General features: G+C 47.7%; 1 protein-coding gene across 3 annotated transcripts in view; it reads right to left on the bottom strand.

Annotated features, from left to right (window-relative positions):
- The window catches only part of SYMPK (symplekin scaffold protein), a 1,074,905-nt gene that overhangs the window by 188,933 nt on the left and 869,896 nt on the right, over nt 1–16,076 (bottom strand). For all 3 annotated transcript variants that reach the window (XM_086938396.1, XM_086938395.1, XM_086938397.1), the window contains one exon: nt 13,373–13,463. In XM_086938396.1, coding sequence (XP_086794522.1) covers nt 13,373–13,463 — 91 coding nt within the window. The remainder of the gene's footprint in view (nt 1–13,372; nt 13,464–16,076) is intronic.

Here is a 16,076-nt window from a genome sequence, read left to right as displayed (position 1 = left end):
CAGGGCAATACGAGACCAAGATGCACAGAGGAACCTGAATAACCTCGAATCAGAATGCAGTGTACTTTAAAGCAGAGCAAACACAATACTCTGAATTTCATATTCTAGTAGGCATTAAATATATTGTTATTATACCTTAAGGTCACAGGCAACAAGGGTTGAGTTAAAAATCTACAACTATAACAGCAATGACACTTGGGAGGCAGTGAGCCAAAATAAATTAAAAGTAACCCAACAGACTGCTAACACACATTTGAATGTCAACTGCAGTTCTGTAGACTTTATTCACCACTGATTTTTGTGAAGTGCAAATAGTGCTACTGCTCAAGCCCCTTGATTATGAGGGCTGTCTTACTAAACACATTCAAACCACTGCATAGTCTTTCCCTGTTCAAGAAAATTAAGTTTGACCACACCAACCTACCTACTCACTTCACCACCAACCGCCTGTCAATAGGAAAGATCAAGGGAAAATCACAAACTCACTCTTACATGTATGAAAGCAGAAAAATAAAAATGTTACTTTGTACCCATCTCTTGGTAGCTTGCAGTGCTGTAGCAAATCCTGCCACCTAGTGTTGGGCACATATGTTTACATGTTGTTGATATCTAACCTCATAGATGCTATTAAACATCCCTCCCCAGTGCTGCGCTGTCCATTGGAACCAGTGCTGAATGGACGTCCAATGGTCGTGCGCAGCACTGGGGAGGTAGTGCTGCCGTCGGCCAATGCACCGAGGCAGCACTTAAGGGGCTAAAGAAGTTTTTAGTTACAATATATTTTGAAATGTCACCCCTAATGTACAATGCCCAGGGACAAAGACTCCACCTCCGATTGTTTTTCCCCAGCAGACGAGTAATGTCAGTGGAGTGGAATGAATGAAGGTAGAATGTATGTGCTGGGCATTGTGAAGGGACAGAAAACAAAAATCATCTTAGATCATTGCTCGCTTCTAGGTAGTCGAGAGGGAGCCTGAGAATTTACAGCACTATAAGCTATCAACAGTGGTTTCCAGGGTAAAATTTTATGTCCATAAAATGAACTGCTGCTCTATATACACATGTTTTGCATAGAGACTAGAAGGTAGTATTTACCCTATGCAGAGGCTACAGAGTGGATGATGTAGAGGTTTAGAACATTGTTTTTAAGAGTGTTCGGCCATTTAAAGCTTCTTTGCTGGGCTGAATGTCCACATAATAATGTACGGTAAACGTGTGTTGCATCGACCAGATTGCACCTTTACATATGTCTGTGAGAGCAATGTACCATAAGGCAGCCATAGTGGCGGCCTTGTTTCAAGTGGAATGTGCCTGGGCATTACATGTAAAGTATGTTTAGCTTCACTGGCGGCTCCTCCATAAGGCAGAGGAGCATCGCCCCACTGCTTTGCAGCAGTATAAATAATGGAAAAATAAAATTATGATAATTCAATGTTATTATTTCATTTTTTCTTGCTGCAGCAGCTATGTGGAGCAGGGCGGAGCTGCTCTGCTCACATAGCAGGGGGAGGAGTGGTAGACACTAAGTGCACATGAATGTTTGTCTGGCTGTCTTGGCCCGGCTAGACGGTCATGCGCACTTTGCATGTTCGTCACTCATGCTGTATTAAAGCCTGGGCGGAGAACATGCCAAGGCTCTCAGTCCCCATTTGAGCACCGACGCACAGCACTCAGATCAATCACAATGTTGCATTGCAGCCTTGTGACTGGCTTAGCGGAGCCAGGGTGCTTCCTGTTCCGGCCCAGATGGAGGAGCGACGCGGCGATCTGGTAAGTTTATTTTTCTTTTTTGTACACCACCTTACCCCCATCCGTGTCAGGCACCACTGTTTAGCTTCAGCATAACACATTTGGATACATCTAAAAATCCATCAGACAATACTATCTTTAGAAATAAGATTGCCTTATAAGATTTTGGAAAGCAACAAAGCTGCTTAGTCCTACATATAGATTTAGTGGTCAATGTAGTAAATTAGTCCTCTCTTGCCATCAAGGGTATGCACAGCCCTTTCACCCAAGGCTTCTGGGTGTGGGAAGAAAACATGCAACTCAATTCACTAATTCACATGAAAAGCAGACATCATTCAGTAGAAATGTTGTGTTTGTTCCTAAAACCATTCTCTTCCTGTGCACCTGAGTAAAAGGATCCTCTGAAGTCAGAATGTGCAACACACTAATTCTCCAGCGAGAGGTAACAGCATCAAGGAAGGCTGTCTGCCAAGACAAACAAGTTACTTACCTTTGGTAATGCCTTATCTGGTAGAGACTGGATGTAGCTGAAGTTTCCTTACCTTTGAATTCTCCCCAGGTGAAAGACTGGATCCAGAAATTTCTTCAGCCGTACCTCTGCATGTCGGTAAAGGGCGTCATGCGGGTCTGGAGTGCCATCGTCCAACCGATGGGACAGACTAAGTTCATATAATTCCCCTTCTGACACGCTGATGTCTGATTCTTCCGTGGCCATCGTCTGCACTAAGAACACGGTACCACTTCCATAAACATTCTATGCAAACAGTGTGCCAAAAAAAAAAAAAAAGACATCTTTGTGTCAAGAAATGTACAAACGCCCAATACATTTATGTCAATGTCAAAAAAGAGATCCTTTAGGTGAAGAAAAATCAGTTCACAAAACTGGAAGGATGGAAGGGTAAGTAAGGAATTTGTGACTAGATCCTGGCTCTACTAGATAAGCGTTACAGAAGGTAAGTAACTTCTTCACCTGATAGAGACATCTAGCCGTAAGATTCCTTACCTCTGAATAGATACCAAAGTAATACCACCACCGGAGGAGGGTCTGTGAACTGATCCTACTAAAAGTCCCTGACTAGAATTAGCCGGTCTATGACCAGAGAGAAGAGTCCAGAAGCCCTTAGGAATTTAGGTGAGCAGAAGTATACCTTACATTATAAGAACTGTGCATTACAACACATGGCAGTGGAACAAAAAAAGTGTCAAAAGACAAATAGTCAATATAAACAGAAATACTACTTGCTCCCAATGTGGGATCTGCACCCAAGTGAAGCGGAGACCTGGGGTACCAGAGCCAAGACGCAATGCCACTGAGCTATAGCTTTTTGCATCAGAATGGCAAATTCGGAGCTAAACCTGCACAGTAAAACTACAGATAAAAAGGAGGAAACCAAGATCCCTTATTGGAGGAATAAAGCATTGATCAATGCTTGGAGAAAACTTGTTTAAGACAACAACAATAATACGTAAAGAAACCACTATTGCCCTAAGAAAAAACTACCAAATATAATGTTAACTCCTCTAGGGTCATGTATAATGTATAACACACAGAGGAGGAAAAGAAAAATAATTGCCTCTGTAACGACAAAAGGAAATATATAGTCAGACATCGGCCATAAACCGAAGCCATCACTACGATAATGGCATAAATATATATGAGTAATGATTTCGAGTAATCAGCAAGACAATACTCATATAAGAGAATGGAAAGCGTGGAAGACATTGCACATCGCAGTAAAGTAACAGCCGCTGAAGCATTCAAACCAATGCTAATTGACTGAGTAGCATATAATCAGGCCACTGATGTTAAAATCTTGTAAGAAGACAACATGTGTGAAAAAAAACCTGCTAGTATTGAAAAAAACAAGGCCACATTTTGGACCTACAAGAAAGTGAAGAAGGTAAAATAGAGGTCCACACCTAGAACAGGAATCCAGCATCAACATCAAAGCCATATTAGACGGAGCAGAACCTGGCTAAAGGATGGAGCGAAAGAAAAAATTATACTGCGCACTAGGGACAAAAAGTCCTACGAATGTTGTAACATGAAAAACTAAAAACAATTTATTAAAGCCTGACAGAAGGAGTTGCAACCTATAGGAGAGCAACAATGGTTGAATATAGGAAAAAATGTCTCTACAGGAAATAGGAGACATGAAAATCATTGGAAGGTATAAGGCTAACCACGCCTATACCCTATTATTAAATAAATGATATGGGCAACTTCTGACAGAAGTGGGGTACACAGCAAGAAGGGGACATTCCCTTTTTAAGAAAGGAACCCTAACAATAAAGCAAAAGCGTTATACCTAACCCCGGAGGGCTAGAAATATTATGACACTCTGTAGAATAGAGTGAAAGGAGCCAACCAGGAAGTTTGCGTTCGAAGGGAGCAACCAATGCCCCATGCAAACTAAGCATAAGAAAGATGGAACCATAATGTTTAAAAGTTAAAAAAAGGTACCCACCTTAAGTTGAAAGGTCGCCACTGACAAACTATGGTTAGATGGTGACAGAAAAGAATAAATACACTCTGGGTGGTAAATAAATGCACCCTGGATGGTGTGTGAACTCTTGTATAAAAGGTGATTGTGACAGCAAAGGTACAAGACCTTTCCTCTAAGCAATAAGTATCACACCACTTCTTGTGGCGAAGTGTCAGTGGAATGACAAAACACTGGTTGAGCAAGAAAAGAGTGCCGTAAACATGACCAGCACAAACTCAGAATGTAGGTAAAGCAATTATTTCGGAAAAAAGCCAGGTTTTTATGTTTTTTCGAAACAGCTGGTGGTTGGTGATTGACAGAAGATGGGGGGTGGGGGGTGCGGGGCGGACGGGGAGTTTATTCCAGAGAAATGGAGCCATATAGGAAAAAGACCGACATCTATTTCGCGCCATCCGTGCCCGGGGTTGTACTAGGAGAGATTTAGAACTTTATCTTAATGATCTGGTGGGACGATGTAGGAGGGTGGATACCTGACTATGGTTACCCCCAACTTTTTGCCTGGTGTTTTGCTGGTTTTCCGACTTAGTTGACCTGGGACCGTGCTATTCAGGGCCCCAGGCCTACAGCTCTCACTGTAAAGTGGATTCCATGTACCTTAGGTGCATTTACCAATTGGTACTGGGCCACCTTATCAGTCCCTGTACCCAGGGCATAGGTGTACCCAGGGCCTACCAGGGGCTGCAGCATGTATTATGCCACCCCTGGCTGGCCATCTAAATCTGACACAACTGACTGCACGACAGCTGGGGCAGAGTGGTGTAATCACCCTTTGCTTTAGATATAGTATACCTATATCTAACCCTAAAATGGACACATGCACTCCTATCAGTCACTCCTATGGCAGGCCTTAACAATCCTGAAGGCAGAGTGCTTGGAATCATGTGAGATGGTGCTCTGGCATGAGCTGAGCCCGTTTGCAGCTTGCGGAACCAAGTCCTAATAGCTGTTCCATGATAACGCGTACCATATACTCTTAAGTGCATTATAATCCTCGCGGTTATTTGCCAACTCTGGTATCGCTTTATCAAAACATGTCGAGTAAGGTGTCATACGAATTGGAATACTAACCCCTCGCCAATTCTGGCGACGGGGTTAGCATTCCACCCTTCTAGAGGGACACGACATGTGTGTAACTGTGAACCCCGGTTAAAGTTAACTCGAGCCTCAGCATCACAAAATGGATGCTGCCACCACAGACACAAGTCTGACCTCCTGCTGCTGGGAGTCCTTCCAGCGAGGAGAGCTTGGACAAAGAGTTTCCTGTAAGGGGCGGTGCTAGCACCATCCCAGACAGGGTTTTGTGTATCCTAGGTAGGCAGGGCTGAATAGGAAGGTGACTGCAAGTGGCACCCCGGTGCTCACTGTGCATATGCCGGCTTGAACCAGTTCCAGGGGCACATCAGCCCCTGAGCTGGGGAAAGTCCGGACAGGGGAGAGGGGTGTAACCACCCCCCTTCCTGGTCCCACCCATGGGCAGGACCTAGTCGCGTGCCAGCCCCTTTCTTTAGAATAAAGGTAGGAGCGGGGACCCTTCCAAATTAGATCATCTTTGAATCCTGAAACTACTTTCTACGAAAGGAACTCAAGACGTCTTCTCAAGATTTCTCCCTTGTGACTAAGGCGTAGTCACCCTGCATCAGCGGGCACCAACCAAGTAACCTGCGGTTTGCTGCACGTCCTTCCTCCGGAACCAGACCGACCAGCACGACGAGAACTGGCTTCCCTGGCACCTCTGACCTCTACCTGCATCATCAGCCCAGCTGAGATTCGTGGGTGTGACAAGACCTCGAGGGACCGGCCATCTTCAGAACTGCACTACACTTGTCCAGCACGACCACCGAGGGACCCTCGAGTGGGTGCACTGGGGTAAGAGAAGCCCCAACCCCAAGCAGCAAGAGCACCGAAGACCAGCCCCCCAGCATCCATCAGATCTGCGTGGGGCCCTTTTGCTTCTGTGTTGCTTGCCACGTTGTCCGGTCACTTGCCCGTTGGCTAGTGACCCTCCAGACGACGTCCTACGTTTGTTTCACCGCTGGTCTAGCTCCTCTAGACTGGCCCCAGTCTCCTACTGAAGGGGACCTTCCTCGGACCCTCCTGGTCCACTCAAGATGCCATTTTGTGTCGCCACGTGGGCTTGCCGTAGCCAAGGCTTGTTGCCTCCAATCACCGGATCCAGCATCGCCAGCAGCAGACATCCGACGTGGGACAGCTCGCAGACTTCCAGCCTGGTCGACATCAGCGCCCCTGGTCCGTGCAGCAGCAGAATCCAGGGTCACCTCTTCGCCTGGCTGAGTGACCTCGTCCGGTGCCATCCTGGTGCCCACCTAATCATTGGCTAGTGATTCAGAACTTGGTCCCCTCTGCTTACAGGTACTCTTCTTCAGCTGATCCAGTCCTTGGATCAGCCCGGAACATCTTCACTGGTCGCCTGCCAGCAACTTCCACTTCAGGCTCCTGGTTCGTCAACGAGGATTCCCGACGACACTTGAACGCTATGCAGCCGCAGCCCCTGGGCTAGGTAAACCGAGTACCACGGTGCTCCAGCGTAGACCAACTCTCTAAGTGTCTAGATCCACTTTCGTTTTTGACCTAAGTAGTCGGGTTCGCCCGAGAACACTAACTTTTGCATTTACTAGTATCCATAGACTTTGTCCCGCATTACGCGTGAGAGTTCCCACTCCGCACACCGCGTTCCTAGACCTCCTGCTTCTAATCTAAGGGTTCAGCATTGTAGGCCTAACGATTCCAAAGTCTCTGAGAGTAGTACTTACCTGCTAGTAATTTCGCATTCCACTTTTGTAGTATATGGTTTTCCGTGCCCCTCGGGCATTTGTGTAAATTGTGCGACTTTCAGTATTTCTTTAAGAGCTTTGTATTGTGCTTAGCGCCCTGTCCTCATAAAGAGTCCAGGGCTGTTGTGTTATAAATAAATATCTGTTTATTTTCATAACAACTTGTGTGGTGTCCTTTCACTTGGTGTTCAAGGGGTATATGTGATGGTATAACAGCTGGCTTAACACGCCCTCTAGAGTTTAGCCTAAAGACTGCTCTTGTCCACGCTACTAGGATAGCTGGTCTATAAGGTTGACTTACAACCAATCATCAATAAGGGTTGTTTGGACTGATACATAGTGATCACTAGAATAGTGAGCACTGCATATCAGGCCAACTTCTCACAGACGATACCAGACTAGTTTTTTTGCAAGATAAGCTGGCCCTGTGCTGTACAGAAGTTTGTGAGTTAGACTAATAACTTTAAAATGGCTTCTCTGGTGAATTGGCAGCAAGTGTAATTGCTTGAGGCTAGGCAGAGCTGCCGATCTGGGGGTGAAGGCCCAGCACTAGTCTCGCTGCAACATTCTGCAGTGTTTGTAATTTAGAAAGAAAACACTTATTGATTGATGTAAAAAAGGCATTGCCGTAATCCAAATGGCTTATGATTAGACCTTGCACGAGTGGTTTTCTGGTTTCCAGGGGTAGCCATTTGAAGATTTTGCGCAGCTTATGCATGATACCATAGCAAACGCCAGATACTTGGTTGATGGAGAGAGCAATCCATCATAATTCCCAGATTACGAACCACGTCCTTGGGTGCGGGGCAGGGTCCTAGTTCTTGAGGCCACCAGTCCTGAGACCATACATTGAGAGCCTTACCATACAAGATGATTTACGTTTTGCTGTAATTTAGCTGAAGTTTGTTGTAACACATCCATTTGCTGATATCAAGCATACACTTTTTGAATCTAATACACGTTTCATGGAAATCATCTTTACAGGTGATAAGCACCTGTGTATCGTCAGCATACAAGAGTTTTCTTTGGAGAAACTTTTCTGCGGCACAACGTGGAGCCACCAACAACAAACTGTGAAAGTATGGGAACAGTGTGTGAGGGATGAAAAATCTGTGAATAAGGAAGGAGGCTGGTGCAATACACTATCGTAAAAGACAGGATTAGACACTGCTTATATATAAGTGAAAAAGCTGTGAGAAAGAGCCCTGCAAGCTAAGCGAAAACCCTTCCCCAAGCGCAACAAGAGAAGAATATCCTAACAGACGGAAATAGACTGTCAGTACCATGTGGAACCGTGTCGTCCAGCAAGGACGGAGCAGAGAGAGAACAGTTCACTGCAGAAAGGTATGAAAAGACTGGCACTGACCCTATAGTAATGGAGGTGTGAAACAGAGGTCAACAATTCCCCAAGAGGACGACTGTAGAGGAGACCAGAACCCTGAGTCAATAGAGAAGGCAGGAGGGAAGGCAGCAGGAGAAGAAAAGAACAAGAAGATGAATCTCCTGGAGAAGGTGAATCAAAAGGCACCATTATACAGGAAAGAAACCCCTTGGAGGGAGTCAGCTGTATATGGCAATTCTCAAAGGGACGCAACAATGCGAGCACCCGTGAGAGAAAAGCCAATGGTAACTGAAAGAGGCCAGTGGAGAACCCCACTTGGCAAGGTCCTCACAGAACGGGGAGGATAGGTGGGCGTTAAGGAATCTGCGGCTAGACAATGTCTCTACCAGATATATCATTACCAAAGGTAAGTAACTCGTACATCTGATGGAGACATCTAGCCGCAGATTCCTTAACTTAGAATGGATACCACAGCCATACCCCAAGGGGGAGGTAGGTCTGCGACAGAACAACAAAAAGCGCCAAGCACTGGAGCCGGCATCAGAGTGACGGACAATGGGGGAGGCTGTGGCAGAACAGCCAGACAGCAACCCAACTGGCTCGGAAGAGCAAAAGATAACTGGATGCAAGACATCCCAAAAATGCCAGAATGGTGCTACACCATACCTGTATAAGCATGAGAGGTAGAAACGGCAGTAGCCATATACCAGAATAAAAGAAATAGGAAAAAGGACCACTCTTAGCCTAATGGCACACTATGTGAACACCGACCAAAGCTTAGAAGAAACATGAAGAGATGCAACCAGAGCCTACCAGGCTAGCCCACGGAAGGAAGCCAGAGAGGCTACAGCCAAGAACCAAAGGTCAAGAGGTAGAACTCTGCAATGTTTTTAGAAGTGCAGGCGGAAACAAGAAACACGCTAAGTGCACACCCAGCCCAAAAGGGGGAACAGGGGAGAACAATCTGAAGCACACTGATGCGGGCCACCACAGAAACATGCACAGAGCAAACAGCCACAGAGACCACAAGGTGGCGTAGCTAAAATAAGCATAAGACTGCTGGACCAGGCAGTTTGAGGCCTAAGGTGAGAATCAACACACGAAATAAAGATATGCAGGGTGTAGACCTAGGATGACTGACATCAGAAAAACCGTCCCACATGCCCAGCTAATATAATATAGGGTGATACCTAAAGAAGGAGGCACATCCAAAGGAAGGGGCAGCAGAGGCACCAAGTACCAAGGCGTAGAAACGGAGGAAGAATCTCAGAATTCTAGAACACACCCTCCGACTGGAAGGAAGTAGCCCTTGTCCAGAAGAGAGATATCGTTCAGAAACTGAACCCCAAGAAGGGAGCAGTGTAAAACTGGGGAACCACCCCAGTAAGTGGAACGCAAAAAGGGACCTCATTGGCAATCCCGCATGCATCACTGAAAGGCTCACTGACACATGGAGATATTGGACCAGGCCTCTCAGCCTCTCAGAGAGGTGAGAAGTAGGAAGAAGAGTACCAATGAAACATGTATATATATAAATCCACACACATATATATATATACATATATAAATATATATATATATACACATATATACATAGCTAGCTATAGCAAAGACGGGTAAACGAGCCACGACTATGCATCATGGTTGTAAAGGAACACACCTAGTGCATTCATGGCACACGGTAGCCACATTTAAAGCACAATAAACACCCTGAAAACCTCCCAAGGAGGAGAATGAGGCAAATAAGCACAATGACCCATGACGTATAGAAGATGGCGCCAAGGCACAACATTGAGCACCGAATGACGGCAGATAAGAGCACCAGGTAAATGTAAATTGTAAATTGATACTTGTATAGTGCACTACTCACCCGCAAGGGTCTCAAGGCGCTTGTACGAATACCGCTGTGGAACCCATCCTGGCTTTCCCTGTGAGGCGTCCACTCCTGGGCACCCCAAGGTGGAGGCCAGGCATCCTTAGCGTTGTGGGGGCCTTTGTGGAGATTAAGCAAGCTATTGCCCAGAGTTGCAGAGTGGGACTCCATGATTGGAATAGGCACCGAGGCGAGAATTATCAGGTCCGTGGAATTTTGAGCCCAAGACCCGCCGAGGCAGGGAATTGAACCCTGGTCCCGGGCTAGACCTCTACATCAGGGTCTTCCGCTCTAATCATGGAGCCACACTTCTCCACGGTGACGCATAGAGCACAAGGGATCTCTTAGACCCAGTAGACATAAAGCAGAGCTATATAATAGCATACAAGAACCCCACATGGAGTATGCACACCCCAACAACGGGGAACACCTCTTAGGGCAAACCACAGTCAGAGGACTAGAAACAACAATCTGTGGAACACTGCCACAGTAGGCTAACTGCCAGCTCAAAACGCATAATGCATCCAAAGGATGCTAAATGAAAAGGTACCACCCCAGAACAAACGCCTGAGGAATACAGGCCTAAGGGGGAGGGCGAAAGCCCGTTAGGAGGCGCTGAACAGCTGATTCGGCGTGAGCATCAAACAACAAAACCCCATCAAAGGGTAAATCAACAAGTCACTCCCAGATATTCTCCGGGAAGACACTATCCCGCAACCAAGCATGGCGCCGCAAGGCAACCGAACCAGCCATAGCCCGGCCTAAGGAATCAGCGGTATACAAGGCCGAGCGGATCGTAAACTCCGCAAGGTCACGGCCATCCGGGACAAGATGAAGGAGGTCAACACGAGCGCCTTCAGTGGTGGCGTAGAGCAGAGACTCTGCAGAGTCCCACAGGGCAGAGGTAGCCTGAGCCAGGACACATACTGTATTAAGTGACCGTAGGGCAGCACTAGTGGAGGCAAAGATGTTCCGACCCCATGACTCAAGCCATCTGGACTCCCGGGAGGGAGGAAGCATTAAGGAAGGGAAGGCAGTTTGCAAAACAAACCTGTGCACGTCAGGATGCCCAAATAAGCAAACTTGATCATATGGAGCAGGACGGTGACGGTGCAAGACAGAACGAACCACCGGATCACCGGAAGCTGGCCGAACCCATGTACCCAAAAGGGCATCATAAAGAGAAGCTTCAAAGGGCAGAAGCGGCTCCACATTCCCTGACCCACGGTGAAGGACATCAAGTAGAGGGTCGACAGACAATGGTGCTGAAGGGGTTGCATGTTCAAAATCCGAGTGGACAAGGAGACTACTCTCAGAAAAGCCACACCAGCCTCAGTAGCCCTCTCTGGAGGGGACAGCAGCTCATCTGCAGGTGAGGGCTGTAAGCTAATCCTCCCAAGACACTGAGGGTGCCACCAATGCCCAATTGAGGGGAACCCCATTGACAAATGGGGGTCCTGATGGGGCTCTTGAGGAGGCGAGAAGCCTGCCGGGTCCGGGGGCTCCTGAGGAGGTGGGGATCCTGCCGGGTCCACATATTCTAAGAGGGGGCACAGGCAAGAATACATCCGGCGTCGCCGGGCGTGAGGGAGACGCCAAAATTTCTCCCGACGCTACCGGTGAAGAGTCAACAACCTGGCATTGATGCGGCGCCAAAACAACTTTAGTCAACGCCAATCTAGCCCGTCAGGCGCCGACTCGACTCCATCTGGCGTTGAGTCGGCCCTGTCCGGTGCCGAATCCATGACAAGCTCCCCTTTTGAAGGAGATGGCGCCGGAGCCGGGGAGGCAAGCCTCCGGCGCAGCACCCGCGCTGACTCAGCCTCAATCACAACAGGCTCCGAAAGAAGTGGAGACGGAGCCAGGGAGGCGAATTTATGGTGCCGGAACAGGGCCAACCCCTGCTCCAGACAGGCAGACGCCTGCCCGGATGCCCGAGGTGTCCTCAAAGCCTTGCTTTGAGCACCAGCAACCACCTGCAACACCACAGGGAGCACCACAGGACTATGCGGCGTGGCAGGGGTGCAATGGGTCGTAGAGGGGGACCCAATCAGGCCGCACCCCGACGACGCAATATGGATCGTAGAGGGGGACCCAGCCGGGCAGTGCCCTGACGATACTACATCTCCGACGTCCCTGGAGGGCAAGGGCTTATTTGGCGCCGGGGGCAAACCCACCGGCGTGTCCGTCAAGGACCCGGGCAAGTAGCGGAGGCCCAGAGGATGCCCCAGGGACAAGGGAGGACCCAAGGGAGGCCTGCAGAGCCGTGGCATAGGCCTTTATTTGGGTCAGTCACCCCCGCACCCGGATAGGGCGGATAGAGGGACGGCTGTCGGGGGCGCACGTCCGGAATGTCCTGGGAACCAGTGCCCCCGACAACAGATGAAAGTTAGGTGGAGTACCTCGGCGACATGCGCCGCGACTTACCAATAAGTGGCGAACAACGGCGGAACTGGAAAGTAGAGGGGCCTGCCGGCGTTGAAGAGGCCGGGGGACAAGACGACTCCGACCGGCACAGAAGCTTCATCTGGCACTCATGCCGGGACTTCGGCTTGTGGTGTTGCACGCGGAAAAGAAGGAAACTGACGTCAGCGCGCCGGGAGGGACTTATATGACCTCACTGACGTCGCATAGGTGGACGACGTCAGGGCGTGGTCGTGTGGCGCCGTCTCCCGGCGAGCAGAGGTGCTGCTGCAGAAGAAATTACGGATCCAGTCTGACGCCTGGGGATATTCTAAATTAAGGAATCTGCGGCTAGATGTCTCTATCAGATTAATATTCTTGGGGTTTGTCTCTTGCCGGTCACCTTGTCGTGCTGCCTACTGCTAGAGCACCGGGACACCTCTAATTGAGGTAGCTGTTCGCGCTTTAAAAATGTCGATATTATTATTAATAAAGGCATAATGGAAATAAGAGTTGCACACTGCAGTTGTATGTGACTTTTTGCAAATAGTTCTCATTGATTACTTCTTTGTGTTAACTGAAAGGTCCAAATATATGTAGTAATTCAATATACAATTAAGAATTAAAAAAAATTGTCAAATGAAACTGTGCAAAACTGCATGTAGCAAACAGTGCTGCTTTAGTAGATGCAAATAACTGAACGTACCGTGTTGAGTTCCAAGTAAACGGTTGAACACCTCCTTCACTACAATAGGGTTTAACTTTATGAGCTTTGGCAGAGCCTGAATGACCTCCTTCTGCAAAGGGAAATAGAAAACAAAACAAACATTAGAATTACAAACACCTTACTATGATGGAGGAATACGCCACCTCATATTTCAGCGCAGCAATGGTCTGGACTTGTTCTAGATTGACATACTTAATCCATTTTGAAATGATAAAGTTCTACATTTTGTGTGCCTCAACATTACTTTTAATTGCAGTTTTATTAACAAATGTCTGGGTGAGTGAATATGCAAGTTCTGACATCTTTTCCCTTAGGTGACATTCAACAGCACCCAGAAAGCCCAGCCACTGGTACTCATGAACATGCTGTTTGAGTTGATTCTTTGGTGTTCAACATATCAAGAAGCAGCAGTAACTTAGCAGGTCCTTATTATTTGGAACATCCCATAGCCAGAGTAATTCTCTAGACAGGCACAAGTGTAAACCAGCTACATTAAAAACATTTCTAATGTGTAAGGAGGAAAGTGCGGTCCCAGCTACATGTTGCACCTGTTCAAAATGTTGCAGGCCTCCATTAACAGAGAGTACAGCTGAGCCAATGGACTGGCTTGATTTTAAGAGCGCCGTGCAACAAAAACCAAGCAAAAATATTATGAAGTCCTTTAAAATAAAAAAAAAGTGTACTTTAACGCACGGAAGTGTTTCACCTCAATGAACAGGTTACTTACCTTCTGTAACAATATATCTGTAAGAAACATTAGTTAGTTATAGATGCCTTACCTTAGAATTACCCCCAGGCGTCAGACATATCCGGAAAGACTTTCGTCAGCAGCACCTCTGCGTGTCGGAAGGTGGCGTAGTTCGGCTCCGCGTTAGACATTGGCGCTGTGTTGCTGGGATGATGTAGCGGTAGCTACTTAGACGTCGCCCTTGTGCGCCGATGTCAGTTCTGTAAACGACTTTTCACGCCAGAAGCTCAGAGCCATGCAAGACACTGACCACTGGTGCACAAAACTAGGGCTCTGAAAGGATAACCTTAACCCTTGAAATCAGTTTGCAGAACGTAGAGGATGGGTGGGGCGGTAAGGAATCTATAACTAACTAATGTTTCTTACATACATATTGTTACCAAAAGTAAGTAACTTGTTCATCTGAAAAAAACACTTTAGTTATAGATTTCTTACCTTAGAATAGATACCCCAGTAATACCAACGCCGAAGGTGGGTTTGCGAACCAAGGTCACACCAGGAAGCCCTGGAGAACAGAACAGCCAAAGAAGCCATCTCTCCGGACTTGACCGTCCAGGCAGTAGTGTTTGGTGAACGTGTGCAGCGATGCCCATGTAGCTGCCTGACAGATGTCATTCAGAGGAACGCCTTGTCCCAGAGCAGTAGTTGCTGCCATCGCCCTGGTGGAATGGGCGCGCAGCCCAACTGGAGGCTTCTTTTTCGCCAGAGAATAGCAGGCATTGATTCACAAAACAACCCATCGGGAGAATAGTGCGCTTGTGTACGGCCCAACCTTTCTTTGCGCCTACGTACCCAACAAAGAGCTGGTCATCCACTCGGAACTGTTTTGTGCGATCCAGAAAAAAAAGCACGTTTTGGGTTCAGACGGTGGAGCCTCTCTTATTCCTTCGAAGAATGCGTTAAGAAGGCGGGCAAAGTGATGGTCTGCCCGATGTGAAAGGCAGTCACAACCTTGGGCAGGAAGAATGGATGGGTCCTTAGCCCAGATGCACAGACAGAAAAGGAGGCTTGGAAGAAAGCGCCTGGAGCTCACTCACCAGCCACCAGGAGGGCAGTTTTGAGTGTTAAGAGCCTCAAAGTACAGTTGTGAAGTGGCTCAAAGGGAGCATACATTACATAAGTTAAAAACAGATTCAAGTTCCACTGAGGCATAACGAAGGGAAAAGGTGGAATGAGATGGGTTATGCCTTTCAAGAAGCGATTTACAACCGGGGACTAGAAAACGGATGGCTGATCTGGAAGCCGAAGAAAAGCAGAGATGGCTGAAAGATAGCCCTTGATAGTGCAGAGAGCAGAGCCCTGCTGGGCCAAAGAAAGAAGGAACAAGAGAACCTCAGAAAAAAGGGCAAAAAGGGGATCCACAGCCTTTGCTGTACACATTGCCACAAATTTGTTCCACTGACAGGCGTATAACGTTTTAGTGGAGGGATGCCTGGCTGCCAAGATTACATCGTCAAACTGTCGCTGCTCAATCTCCACGCAAGAAGGTGGAGGCTGGACAGTAATGTCTGGGGGACCATCCCCTGCTGCTGTGACAGAAGATCCTTCTGAAGAGGCAGACGGGTCAGAGGATCGATGGCCATGTTGAGCAGCTCGGGATACCAGACTCTTGGTGCCCAATCCGGAGCCACCAGGATAAATTGGGCCCGGTCGCGCCTGATCTTCTTCAGCACTCTGGGCAGAAGTGGCATAGGCATAAAGACGTACAAAAGACAGCAAATCCACTTGCGACAAAAAGCGTAGCTGAGCGAGTGCCGCCTTTGAAATTTCAACACGCAGAATTGCCGACATTGCGAGTTCTCTCAGTTGACGAATAGATCTAACGAAGGCTCTCCCCTCTGTTGAAAGAGACCTTGCGACCACCTCCGAGTGAAGACGCCATTCGTGATCCATCATGCATATGTGGCTGAGTTGGTTGGCCCTGGCATTCAGGGA

The sequence above is a fragment of the Lissotriton vulgaris genome, chromosome 9, assembly GCF_964263255.1.
Source record: "Lissotriton vulgaris chromosome 9, aLisVul1.2, whole genome shotgun sequence".
Taxonomy (NCBI): domain Eukaryota; kingdom Metazoa; phylum Chordata; class Amphibia; order Caudata; family Salamandridae; genus Lissotriton; species Lissotriton vulgaris.
Note: the sequence above shows the minus strand (reverse complement) of the source record. Positions and strands in the feature narration are given on the sequence as shown.